Source organism: Gasterosteus aculeatus, chromosome 11, assembly GCF_964276395.1.
Source record: "Gasterosteus aculeatus chromosome 11, fGasAcu3.hap1.1, whole genome shotgun sequence".
NCBI lineage: Eukaryota > Metazoa > Chordata > Actinopteri > Perciformes > Gasterosteidae > Gasterosteus > Gasterosteus aculeatus.
In genome coordinates this window covers 14,220,422-14,235,604 of record NC_135699.1, presented here as the reverse complement: position 1 = coordinate 14,235,604, position 15,183 = coordinate 14,220,422, and the positions used below count along the sequence as shown (strand labels likewise).

Sequence of the window (15,183 nt, the reverse complement as noted above, 5' to 3'; positions counted from 1 at the left end):
AATACATTTTACAAATCTAATCTTATCTTTAAAGTTGGCTATAAGTGAATTAGTTTTTACAAACTTCGACATTCATGTGATGAGTATTATTTTATTTATTCATAGACAACTGAAATGGAATAAGGTCAAACGCAAAAAACAATAATAAAAGTTGCTACACAAATATGAAACACAAAGTGTAAAATAATACATTGGGTATCTTGGACTTGCAATAAGTTTGTTTCACCTTAAGGTTTTACAAAGGAAAAGTTTTTTCCTACAACTCTAGGTGATAAAAGCAGAGAGGAGTCTACATTTCATATGGTGTCCAGAGATATTTCCCTCCTCAACACAGAAGATTGTCAACAGCAAAAGGCCCCAAAGACCCAAACAAATGGGAACCACTAGGTTTTGTTTTATTAGTATAAAAAAAGACCTTTATTATTTTTACATCAGCTGGTGAAAGCAGCCATGTGGGTATAATAAAAGAAAAAAGAAAAAAGAATGACAAGAAAAAAGCAGCGTATGAGCTTCGGCCATCCAGTGTCATTTTACTGAAAAACGAACAAAGGACACCATGTAAAGGCCATGAATATAACAGCGTCTTTTTAGAAATGGTGTTTTTTAGATAGATAGATATTTATCCATATCCATACTGGAGTGTTGTCAACACAGCGACAAACTTTAGACCAATTTATCATGTTTCTGTAATATTTAGCAAGAGTAATGGAGAAAATGATGATCTTTGTGTTCTTTGGTTTACAAATCCCTGCATCTTTGACTAATCAATACACGACTCCAATAACAAAACAGTGCATTTTCTGTTATTTGAAAAAGTGGGAGTGGAAATAGTCACAGTGGAATCAAATTGAGATTTGGGGAAAATAAATAAAATTGATAATTTCTCTTTAATTACCCAGGAACTAACAAATGACTTTGCCTTTAACCTCTCCTCAGTTTCCTTGACGACCCCTCTGCCCCACACACACACACACACACACACACACACACACACACACACACACAGTTTAGCATCAACAACTCATCCAGTCCATTTTAGCCTTACGAAAACTTTTTGGCAAAGCAGAAAAGAACAATAACAAAGCCAAAGAATATCAAATGAGGGTCAAAATATAAAAGTCGTCATTGTTTGAGCATCGGAAACGCTGCCATCACCACCATGGAGAAAAACACCTTGGTCGGTCATCTAGTGGCGCTGCTCACACCCAAAGGACAAGAAATTTGCATCATAATATTTGACTCATATTTGTTGTCATTACAGGCCTGACCTTTGGGTGATGACTACGCATCCTGAAGGTTTGTGTCTGAGGTAACAGGCTTCAGCTTGGGTTAGTTTATTTGCCCATGTTGTTAAGAGTTGTGACCAGCTGATTCATTTCCTGTTTATGGTGTAACCTTACGTTACCGACCCGTTGACCCAACGTTCAGCTGAAGGACGTCGGTGCCGCGAGATCAGTCTCTGGAGGAACTCAATGTCATGATTAACAAAGCTGGAGGCTCCTTTTTTGTATGTCAGCCTGTAACTCCAAAGCATGATGCCACACAGTATTTATTCCCAGGGAGTGTCTTTCTCCATCTCTCCGACAGAACCATATGTGGTCATTGATAAATATGTTCAAAGTACTGAGGCTGAGGATTCTCTTTGACGTATTTCTGAATGTACCAGCAGGTCAAGTGAGCTTTCAGATCCTCTTCCACCACAAAATCCATGGCTGCCTGCCATCCCAAAAGTAGAAATATCATAATTTTAACAGTTAAGACATTTAATCAGACAGCATTTGACTGTTATTGTGCAGTTCAATTAAACTAACTAAACTGCAAAACTTGATTAACTGAAGAACACAAAAGATATAAGCTTGTCAAATATAATTGGTCAAATTACTAGCAAAATCATCATATTAAGTAAATTCAGGTAATCAATATAATGTCTGGGTTTGGCCTTTGTTTGATAACTTCAATTACATATAAAATGTGTTTGATATGAGAAATGTGAAAAAAAATAAACTAAATGGTTGCCATGCAAACAACATTCTAAACACATTGTTTGAAAAAAAAAAAAAATATTAGGCCTTTAAGAAATTGCACAAGAGAATAACCCTCCATGCTCTCAAGATGATAGGTGATGATAGCATGAGTTTTACCTTGGCCAGGTGCTTTGCTATTCCTCTACCTCTGTAAGCATCTGGAACTTCAGTGTGTTGCAAGTCCACCGTCTTCTTCCCAACATACTCATACAGAAGAACGGCTCGATCGTGGGACCCTGAGGGAAGACAGAGGTCACAGTTCTTGGTTGTGTTGGTCTCCATCCAGCCCCGAAGTAACAACCCCAACTCTGTAGGGATCACTGATGCACATACAAATGCAGTTTTCATTGTTGAAGACCACAACTGTTGCAGAACTAATCAAGGTTTGAGAGAGGAACCAGATTATTTTTAGAGCACTTGAGTAGCTAATGATTGATATTCAGGAATATATTTTGGAGTGGATGCTATTGAAGGTTTTGCACTAGCGTTCAGAAGTGGAACAACGACATTATTGCCAAAAAAACAAACAAGTCAAGTTTCAAGTCAATGTCAGCAGCTTTGACCAAGAAGCACTGCCTTCTTTTAATTCCTGACACACACAAATGAATAAATACGTGACATCCCCACTACGTGGAATCAGGGATGCGTCTGTGTCTGAAATGGCTGCTGGAGATATCAACAAGGACACGACGGCGATGTTGGCTGCGAGGAAGGCTACACAAAACCTTGGAGCTAACGTTAGCCAGCTAGCATGCTAATGTTTACATGTTGAACTCACCATTTAGCCTTATAACAAACTGCCGACGCCTTTTATCGTGTTCCACTTGTATCTGAGAGCTGTTTGCGTCAAAGACGTTTGCCTGAGCCGCCTGTGCCATTGTGTCCACAACTGACGATGCCTGCTATGCTAACTCTGCAGCGTTGCTAATCAGAAATGGCTAACGTGAAATGATAAACGGTCAAAGCAAAACATCTCCTCCAACGAACTCAGCTGTGAGGTCACGTGACCGCCAGCCAATCAACGCCGCTGTTGTCAGAGAGGCAGAAGTGGTTCAGATTGATGAAACCTTCCTTGTGTCGTGAATCCTTTTGACAATAAATGTTTTTTTTTAAACTGGAAACTATAACTAATACAACAACTTTACTCACGGTCTAATTAAAATTAAAAATATAAAGTGGAGACTACACGTGTTTGCAGCACATTTTCTGTTACCCCTTTTACAAGACACTTTCTTGTCAATCACTCATAAAAATAAACAAAATATGTACCCTAAAGAACTTCCAACTAGTATACTTCCCTTTGATTAAGATGATGATGTAGTTCCAACTTCTCAACCACTGCAAAATGTTTGCTTAGAGCATATTTTGTTCCCCTGAAGGGGAGGAAAACATTTTGATATCAAATCAAATGGAAATTAGTTTAGCGACATTTGCTGGTTATAGATTCATTTGATCGGACCAGTATTTTATAATATGTATTGATAGTTCAGGTCAGTTCACAGCTCAGTGACAGCAGTGGGTTTGTGTGTCATCAACAGAGCGAATGTGCAATAAGCAGCAAAATCCTTGCAGTTGGATTTGCGAGAGTTTATGTGTTTCTCGATACTACTGTTGTGGATTGTACTCATATAAGTTAAATACTGTGTCTTCATATAAAAATGACATTTGCAGTATCTCTGGAGACATTGTAGGCAGGCATGTCAAGATCACTAAAGTTGCAGTGAAGTAATCCTGTTAAGCTGTATTCTTAATCCTGTAACTCTAATGGAGTTTGTCAACTCTGTATGGGATTATTTGTGTTTGTGTTTTTTTGGGACACGACTGTGTCGACCTGTTTGTGAGGTGTTCTCTTTGGTTTTTGTCAGAGTAAGAGTTAGTACGGGACTTTTCCGGATGTATAACAGTGTCGGGTTGAACTTTCCACATTTATACTAACATTCCCATTTGCCGATTTTTCCTTGTTCAGCTGAAAATGATGTCCAAGGCGCCAAGGTAAGTCAACATTAACTACAGAATCTATTTATTCTATTACTATTTTGTAGGTAGAGCACATAACACCTTAATAATGAAAACCTACATTTGGCAGCTGAGATATTGATTACATAATTAAGGTAATATTAAGAAGGATGATGGCCGAATCTAATTTAATATTATTACTAAATAATCGTTTCCTGAAAGTGGAGGTAGGTTTAATGATTTACGCTTAACTGTCTCAATGTTCTATAATAGGTGGCCTGGGAACAACACACCTGCACAGAAGTCGAGGGGGAGGGTAAGCGCTACAATTTTTATATACAAGCTTTATTTATTTGCCTTAATCAAGTGTTTAATCGTCTCACATTTATCATTTCACCGTTTATTCATAGAACAAAAAATTGTCATAAGCATTAGGCAATATGTGACATTTCATAATATTATTTACTTTATATTTTTACTCTTCATTTATTCTTCTAGAAAAAGTGTTTTTACCCATGCATACCATGATGTCATGATGAGCAACACAGCGGTGTTCTTAAAATAGTTCTGAGTTGTGGTTTTCCGATAATTTACTGGATCGTGTAGTCCTTTGAATAAGATCCCCATAACACTTTTAAGCCTCTGAATTATATTTATAAACTCATTTAGAGGGAGAATCTTTCCAGAGCGTTGCTTAATTTTTTGGGAACTAGAGTGAAAATAATAGTGTTTTAAAATGTTTGCATCATTTTAACAACACTCATTTAACATGGACACGTTTTTCTCAGATTGGGTGCATGGTTTTGACAGATGTGCATGCAAAGTTTTATTTATGAAGCCATTACTGGCCGAAGATCAAGTCGGCGCTTTTGCAACCTGCACAAGCTGCTAAGTCAGGACTTCTGCAGCCTCGTCTAATTGATTTCTCTGTCTGGCGGTTCGGCCACAGATTGATGGTCTCTGCAGTTGGTGAGTCTGCATCTCTAAAGACGGGAAGAAACCGCTTATGCACAAGTGTGATTAAGTTCTAGTGTGTGTCCGTCATTGATCACGGTGTCGGTCAGATGGCACTTAAGCAAATTAAGAGCTCCTTTTGAGGATTAAGGTTCTCTTTGCGGTGATTGGATTTAACGTGTCACAGAGTCCATGTTGGGATCGGCAGCAGGTGCAATGTTCGACATTACAATGTTATGGTCCTCAAAACTGAAAGCCTTACAACTACTTTAATGTCTTTACAACGTATCCTCCCAGACAACCAGCCTCTCTTTGTTATTTCCCAAAGGAACCAGCTGGATCATCAATACCTGCATCCAGTACAGCCAAACAGGCTGGCAGCCAGACGTCTAAACCCAGCGTCAGGTGTGGACGGAGCCACAGCCTCAGCAGCAGAGGCAGTGATCCGGCTGCTAGCGGCAGTGGATCTGGGGGCAGTTTGAAAAGAGGCAGCCTCGGCCAGCAGGGCAGCGGGCAAACGTCTCGCTCAGCCAGACCGGTTCTACGCCTCTGCAGCAGCCGGAGCTTCTCATCCCTCCACACCTCGGCCCTCAGCGCTGCCCCGTTCATGAGAAGCAGCCGCTCCCTCAACCGCCTCGACCAAAGATCCACCGGAAGCGGTAATTCCATATTTTATTAATTCATTGTGTTTTTTAGATTACAGTTGGTTAACAACATATTTATCCAGATCAAATAAGATTAAAGTCAATAACCTTTTTACTAGTATTTATTTGTGTATTTTCTTAAATTTGCTCATAATAAAATTTAAACAATGTCTAGAGAGTTTTTGAGAAAATTAAACTGATCACTCGAGTAATGAAAAAGCTTGTATGTCTTTTTCAGGCCGTGAAACTCAAGTAAAAAACCAAACCAAAGAAAAGATCAAATTGAATTCTGGTCAGTTATCGGCCTCCGAGGAGCCAATCAAGTATGTCGCTCTTTCATTTTTATTCAAGAGGCTGCTGAATCTATTCCTTCTATGGTCGCTTTTAAATGCTGCATACATTTACATTTCAATCACTAAAGAGACAACATAGACGAGTGTCATGATGAGAAAGCTGAGGAGTTGAAAACCAGGAGCCCTTGTGAGCCTTCAGAGTCTCCCTCCTCTTTGGTTTCCACCACATCATGTCACCAGCATTGCAACAAAGAAAAGAAACAGGTAGTTGTGCCTTTAATGTGTAATACAATTCAAATCTGTTGTCTTTAGCAGTCAGCACATTACTAGAATTGAAGCATTCTCATGTAGTTCCATAAAGGTGAATGCTGCAATAATCTTAATTATTCATAATTATTATTATTCATTGTTTTCCTGCTTATTAGAAATATGTTGTTCTCTACATGACCGTTACTCCAACAAAATTAAAAATACATTTTTTTTTCATGTTCCTGTTTTGTTGGGAGAAGTGAAGAAATATCCAATGCAGCAGTTATAAATGATTTTAAGCATATTCCTCTCTAAAATAAGTGGACCCAAAGCAATTATCAGTATATCTCAGAAATTCTTGATTACTATAGCTATATAGTATTGTTAAGTGTTGATTACCATGCCAATTACCTAAAACAAATCACATCAAATAGTCGATACAAGTTCTTCTACATAGTAAATCAATAATTTAAGATAACATAAACATATACCTCATAAAGATTTAACGATTTTTTTTCACAGACCAGAGATGGAGTCCACACTTTCTGTGCGATGACCTCTGAGAAGAAACACAACTGGGTCCAAGCTGTGTTGAAGAATGTGCTGCCAGGTTTTACACCTGACGTCACAGGGTAAAGATGTTAAAAGAACTGCATAAATGGTGTCAGATAAAAAAAACAAGTAGCCTTGTAACCTGCCTCAAGACTGACCTAATTGAGAGTTTACATCTTGAAATAACTTTAATTGTCCCACATTATGTTGTGGCCGTTTTGGATTACACATTCAAAGCCTAAATGTGTTTCTTTGTTATTCCTCACAGCTCTGTTTCACAGCATCAGGACTCGCAGTCAGCTGAGGATCTGGAGAAAGCAGAGGAAACACATCAGCAGCAGCAAGAAGAGGAACTGCAGCGAGAGGAACTGCAGCGAGAGGAAGTTCGGCGTTCCCCCCCCAGTCCTCCACGGCAGGTCAAGGAGGGTGAGGATGCCGCCTGGAGTCAGGGTTCGCTTCTCGATGCAACCGCAGTGACCGGTGAGTCGCTGAACAAAATGAAACAAACCAGCAAAATGCCATTTTGTAACTCTTTTTTAATGGGAGATGGTCAGTGCATGAGGCCTTTGTTATTTTCACACAATTGTTCAAAAATACAGAAATGTTCATTTCAAGAAGCCATATTAACGGTGCTCTAGCGGTTTGCAATCATGAGCCACAAACACGCTCCAGGTGGACAGACCTAGTGATACACATCATTACATTCTGTGTATGCCTTCCTGTGCACCAGGTGTGACAGATCCACCATCGTTTGTTGATGGAGTTGGAAGTGACAGCAAAACCTTCACTGCAATGCAATCAAATGTTCAGAGTTTTGATGAACATTCAGATATGCTGAGTAAAACTGAGCAGAGTTGGCAGCTTGAAAAGACCTCGACCCGCAGCTACGAGCAACAAGTTTGTGACCAACTTCCCTGTAAGCAGCAAACTGGACGACTTGTCAAAGAGGTGAGATTATCCTTAAGTGTATGTAAATAAAACACATTTAAAAATGTTGACACAACTTAATACCATTCATTTTGAGAAGCTGCAGGATGAGCTACAACAGGAGAGAGCGAGGCATTCAATAGAAAGGGCTCATCCAGAGGTAAAACGCACAAAATAAACAGCCTGCAAAGCACAGTTTGTCCCAACTAAAGGTTACTTTTGTCCCGTAGAATGATCTTCCCTCAAACTCCAATGCGGAACAAGCATCGGCTTTCCAGAGACTGCAGAAGATAAACCATGACCTCCGCCTGGAGCTGGAGGCTAAAACCAGGAGCCAGGAGAAAGCCAGGGAAGCCGAACTACGGCAGCGGGTGGATCTCTTAGCTCAACAGGCACAATTGCTTGTCACGGGAGACGCCACTGCACTCGCACAGGCCCATCTGGACCAGGATCGCCAGCGTTTTCACGAGCAGCAGATGGAGTGGGAGCGTTGCGTGGCCTCTCTGAAGACCCAGCTGAGTTCCAGCGACGAGAAGCGGAAGGAGGCCGAGCTGCGCTTCAAACAGCTGCAGCAGGAGCTGCAGAGTTACCACACTCTCCAGCAGGAGGCCGAGAGCCTGCACAAACATCTTCAAGAGGTGACGACTGAGCTTCACTCCAACGAGGAAGCGCAGGCGCAAAAGGAGGCTCGCCTACAGAAGCACCTCACGCTTCTTCAAGAAAGTCAGGACCGAGAACGGAGGAGCTTGGCCTCGAGCCTGGCACACGCGGAGCAACACTCGCGGGAACTGCAGGAGAGGCTGGACAGAGCGGAACGGCACGTGGATGGTCTGAACAAGACTCCGACCTGGACCAGGGACATCGAGGAGGCTCAACAGCAGCTCCAAGAGGAGCTGGCCTGCACAGTGTCTGCCGTGCAGAAACTTCAGGAGGAAAAAGAGCAGCTCGATCGCCACTGTCGAGAGCTGCAAAAGCAGTTGTGTGAGGCGGACGGGGAGGTGAGCCGGCTGCAAAGCCGCTTGAAAACAGAGGAGACAGACTACTACAACCTCGAGCACTCATTCGAGAGGGTCAGCGAGGACTTGCAGTTGGCGTTAGGGAAGGTGCAGCAAAATGAGTCTGAGACACAGGACATGCGAGAAGGCTACGAGAGGCTCCTGGACAGGAAGGAGCAAGAGCTCAGCGAAGCTTTGCTCAAGATGGAAATCTTAGGTAATAGCCTGGAGGAGACAGAAATGAAGCTGAATGAGGTATTGAAAGGTGGAACCTGCAACCCTTCACAGCCAAAGCATGAACATCTAGAGCCTGCTCAGCAAAATGAGAGACAGGCTGATCGTTTAACTACAAGCAACAGCAGGCCGAGGGAAATAAACAGCGTGAACGGCTCAAATGCAGGAGATGACCCGGAGCAGTTTCTGTCTGTGATCCAGATACTTGAAACCAAGCTTCATATAACAGAAGAGAAACTGAGGGATATCATGGAAAGACTGCAGGAGCACCACGGTCACGTCGGCTGCCGGGACCCTCACCTTTGCTCCCAGCTCACGCAGAGCCGAGCCAGCGCTCAGCACCTCAGTCTGCTCCTTCACAGTCAGGCCAAGCGGAGCAAGCGCTTCGCCCAGGAGACGGAAAACCGCTGTGGGATGCTGGCGGGCAGGTTTCGCTTCGCTCTGAACATCCTACGAGCCTGCAGAGAGACGCTCCAGGGCACTCAGATTAACATCACAGACTTTGAAAAGCAGCTAAGCGCCGTCGCGTCTTGCCTCCGTCAGGGAGAGAGAGATGCAGAGAAACATCAGCAGGAATCGCACAATGCCAGCAAAGGAGAGGACAAGATCCTCAAGGACGAGGCGCTAGCTGGCGCCGAGAGCGACGTCGGCGGAGAAGGGAAACCCGCTAGAGCGTTACCTTCAAACGATGGCGCGGAAAGTGTTGGCGAGTGTTTAATGAGGGAACTAGTTGTCGTGGAAAAAATGGTGTCTGTCCTTCAGAGTCATCGTGTCACTGAGCAACAGCCCTTGGAACCGAGAGAGGATGAGGGGGATTTGGCACACAAGTACAAAAGCATAATCTGGCAAAGAATAGCTTTAAAAACAGTAAAAAGGAGCAATTCCCGGAGAGCCGAATGTGACAACGAGGGATGTTTAGAGAGGGCCATCAGCGGAGTCTGTGCTGAAGCGGAGCTCATTCACGCCGCCTTAAAATGTCCACAGCAAGCAAATAATCGAGAAGCGGAGCTTCGACTGGAGGTTCTGGCAGATCCCCCGGAATTGACTCCTTATGAGGAGGAAGGGGAAAATAACGATTCAGAAGGAGCTGCTGAGCCAGTTGAAAGGGATGAAGCTAATGTCCAAAGGGTAGAGGCGGAGAAATCGGAGTGGTTGAAGAGACTTATAACCCGGCTGAAGAGAAGGGCTAAATTCTTACAACAACTCTGCCAGGAGGATTCCGATGGCCACGCAGTCGAGTGCAGTACCGACGATCACTGGGAAAACGCCTCAGCGGCTGACTTAAATTGGATGCAGGAGCAGGCGAAGTTGATTTATCTGTGGGAGAGGCTGTATTTGGATTTAGAGCAGCAGCAAAGCGTGGTGTTACAGGGCAAACTGGAAGCCCTGTGCCAAGAGCAGGATAACACATTAAAGGATGAGCTGGAGGCTTTTAATCACACCGTATGTCAGCTTCAGGAGGACAACGGTGTGTTGAGAGGAGAACTAGAGCGCGCACAGCAAAGGATCACGTCTGGGGAGACTGGGAACCGGAGGCTCTCTGAAGATTTACTGAAGATCAACGACTATCATGATGAACGGATGAAAAAAATGGAAACTGAGTTCCAAGAGAAGATAAGGGAACTGCAACAGATCCACGAGGAGGAGATGAAACACATGCATGGTTATTACACCTCCTCCCTACCAGAGCAGACTGTGATGGAGAGAAAAACCATGCCGACAAACGGGGCAGTAGCATTGGGAGAGGCTTACCAGAAAGATCTTGAAAGACATGAGGTAAAAAATACCTTAATCTCTAACAAATAATCCCTTTAGTAAGTAGTAAGTAAATCCTGATTTTAACTCCACTATAGGCGTCCTGTTATCAAGACGTTGCTGCTATGGAGGAAATGCAAAGGCAGATGATTTTAGATCTACAGCAGCAGCATCGGGCGGAGGTCGCTGCCCTTCTAGAGGAGAGAGACAAGCTGCTGCAGGAAGAGACGGCTGCCACCATGGCCGGTAAACGTCTCCAGCAAGCACAAGTCTGTGCTGTCTTAATGGGCCAAAATACGAAAATAAGAGGCCTGTGTAAATTATTAAAATGTATTTAAAGTTGAACAGAAATAGCCATGCTCTAACTGAACAATGTTACACAATCATGAGAGTTTTCATATCTTCCTGTAGCCATCGTCGCGATGAGGAGAGCTCATAAACAGGAGCTGGAGAAAAGCCGACAGTCCCAGCGCACAAAGGACAGCGCTGACGTCACACAACTGCACATTGAATATGAGTGAGCGACCACTGGTTTCTTAACCTTTTTTTTCTTCCACTTAACTTTACCAAATATTGATAATTGCTAAATAATTTCTCATACTTTAAAATGATTCGTTAATTAAATCATTTTTGCTAGTTGTGCTTGTGGTATTAGCATTTAATATTAGCACTTCTGTTGAAGCTTTTTCTCCCCAATTCCCCATAATAGCTTTTAAATGTTCTATTAATACCGTTTTTGCCAATTGCTTCTTCCTCTTACAGTTTTCTCTCACATCATTTGTGCCCCTGCAGGAAGGACATTCGGTCGATGCATAAGGAGCTCGAGGTGTTGTCGGTTCAACACTCTCAGAAATGCCTAGAAAACTCTCAGCTGAGCCAGGAGCTGCACGATGAGAGACAGTCCTTGATGCAGTACCAAAAGGAAATCCAGGAGCTGAAAAATAAACAGGTTTTATAAACACACCTTTCCTTTTATCATAGGTACCAGAGTGAACATACAACCACATGTAGTTAGCTCAAACCGTGTGCACGTAAAACCCTCCATGAAATGCATTCTCCCTCTGACCTCTTTGTCCCTTCAAGAGAGAAACAGATGAAATGTCTCAGATACATTTCTTGCGAAATGGGAAACAGTCCCACGTTTCCCCTAAAATAAAGGACTTTTATGAGATGGAGGTATGTATTTGTGTTTTTATAACTTATTAAGATATTTTGTAGTTAGTCTTACAGCTAAATTAACCCATAGTTTACATTTCTGTTCTGGCTTCATCTTTTTCTCTTTGTTGAATCCAATTTGAAGTTGTGGAGATTGTAGGTAACTTCCTTACGTACGCTTGCTGTAAAAAGACTTAAAAGATCATTTCCACAGCAATGTGTTTGCATTTGTAATCCTGTGCCCCTTCATTGTAACACGGAGCATGTATTCATGGACTTGTGTCACAGGTGATTCTGCGGGCGAGGGAGGCAGAAATGCAGTTTCTCAGACAGGAAGCTCGTTCTCTCCAGGAAGATTTAAAGCTTGCTCGAATGGTGCTAAAATCTCTTTACATTTTATATTATATTGCGAAGGTGGCCTTGAGTGAATTGCTATTGCTGTCAAATTTGAAACACATGATCCATTTTGTATTTACTGAAATTATTAGGTTAATATGAATAAACTGTAGTTTCATTTAATGTATTATTTACCTAAAGACTGAGGCATTTGATACAAACGTATATAGGTAACATGATAAAGTTCAGCTGCATACATTATACAAATGTTTTATATGGAAGCTGTTGTAAAGCTACTAATTTAAACATTTTATTGTCGTGCCCTAATGGTCGAATGTCATATTTATCATATGATATTCTATGAAAAGAACAACTAAACAACAACGTGGGTTTGTTTGTGTGTTTGTGCAACAGGACAAAATATATGCCGAGAACAAGCTCAAGGCCCTCTACAACAGCCAGGATGAATCCCATCATGACGTCAACAAATTCTTGGCCGATGTCAAGTCGGCCACTTGGTCTCCAAGGGCCGACGCTCCAGGACAGACCGCCGGTAAGACACTTTTTACTTTGCACACACTCACCGGTCCAAAGGCAACAACATTCACACGCTGAATTCCTATTGATCTCATAAAACAAAACCCCCATTAAGAAGAGGGAACAAGTGCATTCTCTAAAATGTAGAACTTTACTCCTTTACAGAGGGCACTGTGACAAAAACAAATAATGCTGGTTTTCTGAAGAAAACAGTTAAATCAACCCTCACACGTCAGATAAGAGGAGTGAGATCAAAGGTAAAAAATCCTGCATCCTCTGCTTTGTCTATTCAGAAATGCAAAATATGAGTAAAGAGTAAATGAGTAAAGTAATTAAATCATCATAACTTCTTTCTCTTGTCCCTTGATTTTCCTTGTGTGTGTCGTGTTTGCAGAGTTTAAAAGACGGCCTTTCTGTCCAAGAAAGAATGAAGCTGTTTGAGTCATTCTGATCAAAACCAGATGTGCATCTGTGTTTCAGAGTAAAACTGCTGTTTGCTCGGTGCAGTTTGAACACACAATATATCTCTGCCTAATATTTGTAACTGTTGTTGTTTCACATGTGTGCTTGTTATTTTATTTGTTACTTTTTTACCGTGTATAATGTGGATTTGTGGTTATTTATTGTTGATATGCTATCTGCAAAATATGTTTCCTTGTGTGTGTGTGTGTGTATGTTAGATGAATAAAGAGAAAAGAGCGTTACCACTAGAGGGAGCAGAAAACACTTATTGAAGATGAACCTTTATGAGAATGAGCTATACAATGCAAAACAATAATCATAAAAATATATGTTTATATTCTGTACATCAGTGCACAGTGTGACTTATGAACACTATATCTGTGTTTTCATTAGAATTACGGAGTGTGTGGCATCCGTCAAGTTGTTATTAACATATTATACCACTAGATGTAGTGTAATACAACATGTAGTCTGCCAGCAGATACAACTTCTGAGTTGATGTCATTGACGTTTTCAAGATCTTTTCTGTTGACATGTAGCCATTTTTTGAGTAGAGATATTTTGAACAGCCAAAGTTAAATCATTTTCGGAAGGTTGCTATCTTTGATGTCAGTAAATGGATACATTAGGCTTGATTTTTAAATATTTTGTACTCTGGCAACATGCAGTTGTATCAATTTAGACAATAAAGTATTTTCCTAATAACCCCCAAAAATTGTTTGTGTTTCGTATGTTTCAGTGCGTGAGACCTGAGTATTGTGAGAGTAATTAACTTGTAAAGGACATTATCAATAGCATCTTTTATTGAGATTCCCACGGACAACATTTCCCTCAAAGAAACACACAATATATATAACAAGCACTTACTTATGGATACATTCATGTCCATGATAAGACATGTGGGATAAAATTATAATAATGTAAAATAGTTTATTTGGTTTGATGGCAGACTCGCACAGGATATCACACGTGTAGATACTGCAGGAGTTTAGTCTGTGGAAACATGCTCGCGGTGACGCATAAAGAAGCCCAGCGGCCAATGAGGAGGACGATGTCCTGCACCGTCCCGAGGGACTGCACATACACTCGAGTGCCTCGTAAAGTGGAGCAGGACGGGACGATAACACACTTCAGCAGGGTTTCCAACACCAGACCACAGAGTCACAGGGGTCCCTGGTTTTAATAGAGATCCCAAACATTTTGGAAATCACTTCTGAATGAACGTGTTTTTGAAGATTGAAGTGCCACACATTACTCAGAGATACGTTACAGGTTGCCCCAGTTAACCTCTCAAACCTAATAAAAGGAAACCTACAGTTATGTTGAATTTAAAATAGCTTTTACGGGAGTATTTCTTACTTTACTATTTACCCTGTTTTTTATTTTTTTCTATGGAAACACAGAGCTGTAACTATAACTGTCTACGTCTCCAGAGGTCTGATTTGTGTATAAAAATATAAATCCTAACTCTCAGTGCCCTTGCAGAGGAACATCACACCTCATTAAAACCCAACACTCGTCTTTCCTTCCCTGTGACTCCTCAATGGGAAACTTCTGTCATGTGAGCCCCCACCTTGAAAGAGCCAAGCTGTTTCTTAATGTTATCAAAGACTGTAAGTTGGCTTCCTGTGAAATTGTTTTAATGACAATGGTGATAAACACCATTGCTGCACTTTTTTTATTTTTAAAAGGCGAGTGTAAGATTTCATCTGATAACACCCGAGGAAGTTAAACCTGGAAGCAGCGATCAGCAGAATCAGAGCAGATTCAAAGTTTCTCACTGATGAAGAGAGAAAATAATGTTGTGCATTAATGGAAACTCTTTCGTAGCTTCACAATAATTATCTTAATTTCAGGTTCGCTCGCTCTGAAGCTTTCATCCACTGATGGATTCTGTAACAAAAAGCTACGGTTGATAGATTTTAGTTAATTAATTGAAGAGTCAATCAGCAATTAATTAATTGGAAAACTATTCTAATAACTGATACATTCTGAAAATAATCTTTTGGCAAAAAAACCTTTGGCAAACATATTCATGAACAGTGTTGTGGCTGTATTCTAATGTTCTGCCATCTATGTATTTTGTTCTCCTGTGTGTGTGTGTGTGTGT

The 15,183-nt window shown here is 41.4% G+C and overlaps 2 protein-coding genes across 6 annotated transcripts; one reads left to right on the top strand and one right to left on the bottom strand.

Annotated features, from left to right (window-relative positions):
* Positions 1–71: 71 nt before the first annotated feature.
* On the bottom strand, positions 72–3,121 carry natd1 (protein NATD1). Its single transcript, XM_040191836.2, has 3 exons — positions 2,803–3,121; positions 2,142–2,260; positions 72–1,716 (listed from the first exon to the last, which is right to left on the bottom strand). The coding sequence occupies exons 1-3, from the start codon at positions 2,900–2,902 to the stop codon at positions 1,600–1,602; spliced, it is 336 nt and encodes a 111-aa protein (XP_040047770.1). The 5' UTR covers positions 2,903–3,121; the 3' UTR covers positions 72–1,599.
* Positions 3,122–3,820: 699 nt separating this feature from the next.
* Positions 3,821–13,788, top strand: LOC120828314 (uncharacterized). 5 transcript variants are annotated; one of them, XM_040191831.2, is made up of 18 exons: positions 3,821–4,016; positions 4,254–4,296; positions 5,263–5,593; positions 5,817–5,901; positions 6,000–6,135; positions 6,643–6,752; positions 6,941–7,152; positions 7,403–7,620; positions 7,700–7,759; positions 7,830–10,604; positions 10,682–10,829; positions 10,995–11,100; positions 11,376–11,532; positions 11,667–11,759; positions 12,027–12,113; positions 12,489–12,627; positions 12,777–12,868; positions 13,006–13,788. In XM_040191831.2, the coding sequence occupies exons 1-18, from the start codon at positions 3,997–3,999 to the stop codon at positions 13,060–13,062; spliced, it is 4,869 nt and encodes a 1,622-aa protein (XP_040047765.2). In that variant the 5' UTR covers positions 3,821–3,996; the 3' UTR covers positions 13,063–13,788. The 5 variants fall into 5 exon arrangements, with proteins under 5 accessions (XP_040047765.2, XP_040047766.2, XP_040047767.2 ...); XM_040191832.2 differs by lacking the exon at positions 7,700–7,759 and having other exon boundaries at positions 3,837–4,016; XM_040191833.2 differs by lacking the exon at positions 11,667–11,759 and having other exon boundaries at positions 3,837–4,016.
* The last annotated feature ends 1,395 nt before the right edge of the window (positions 13,789–15,183 follow it).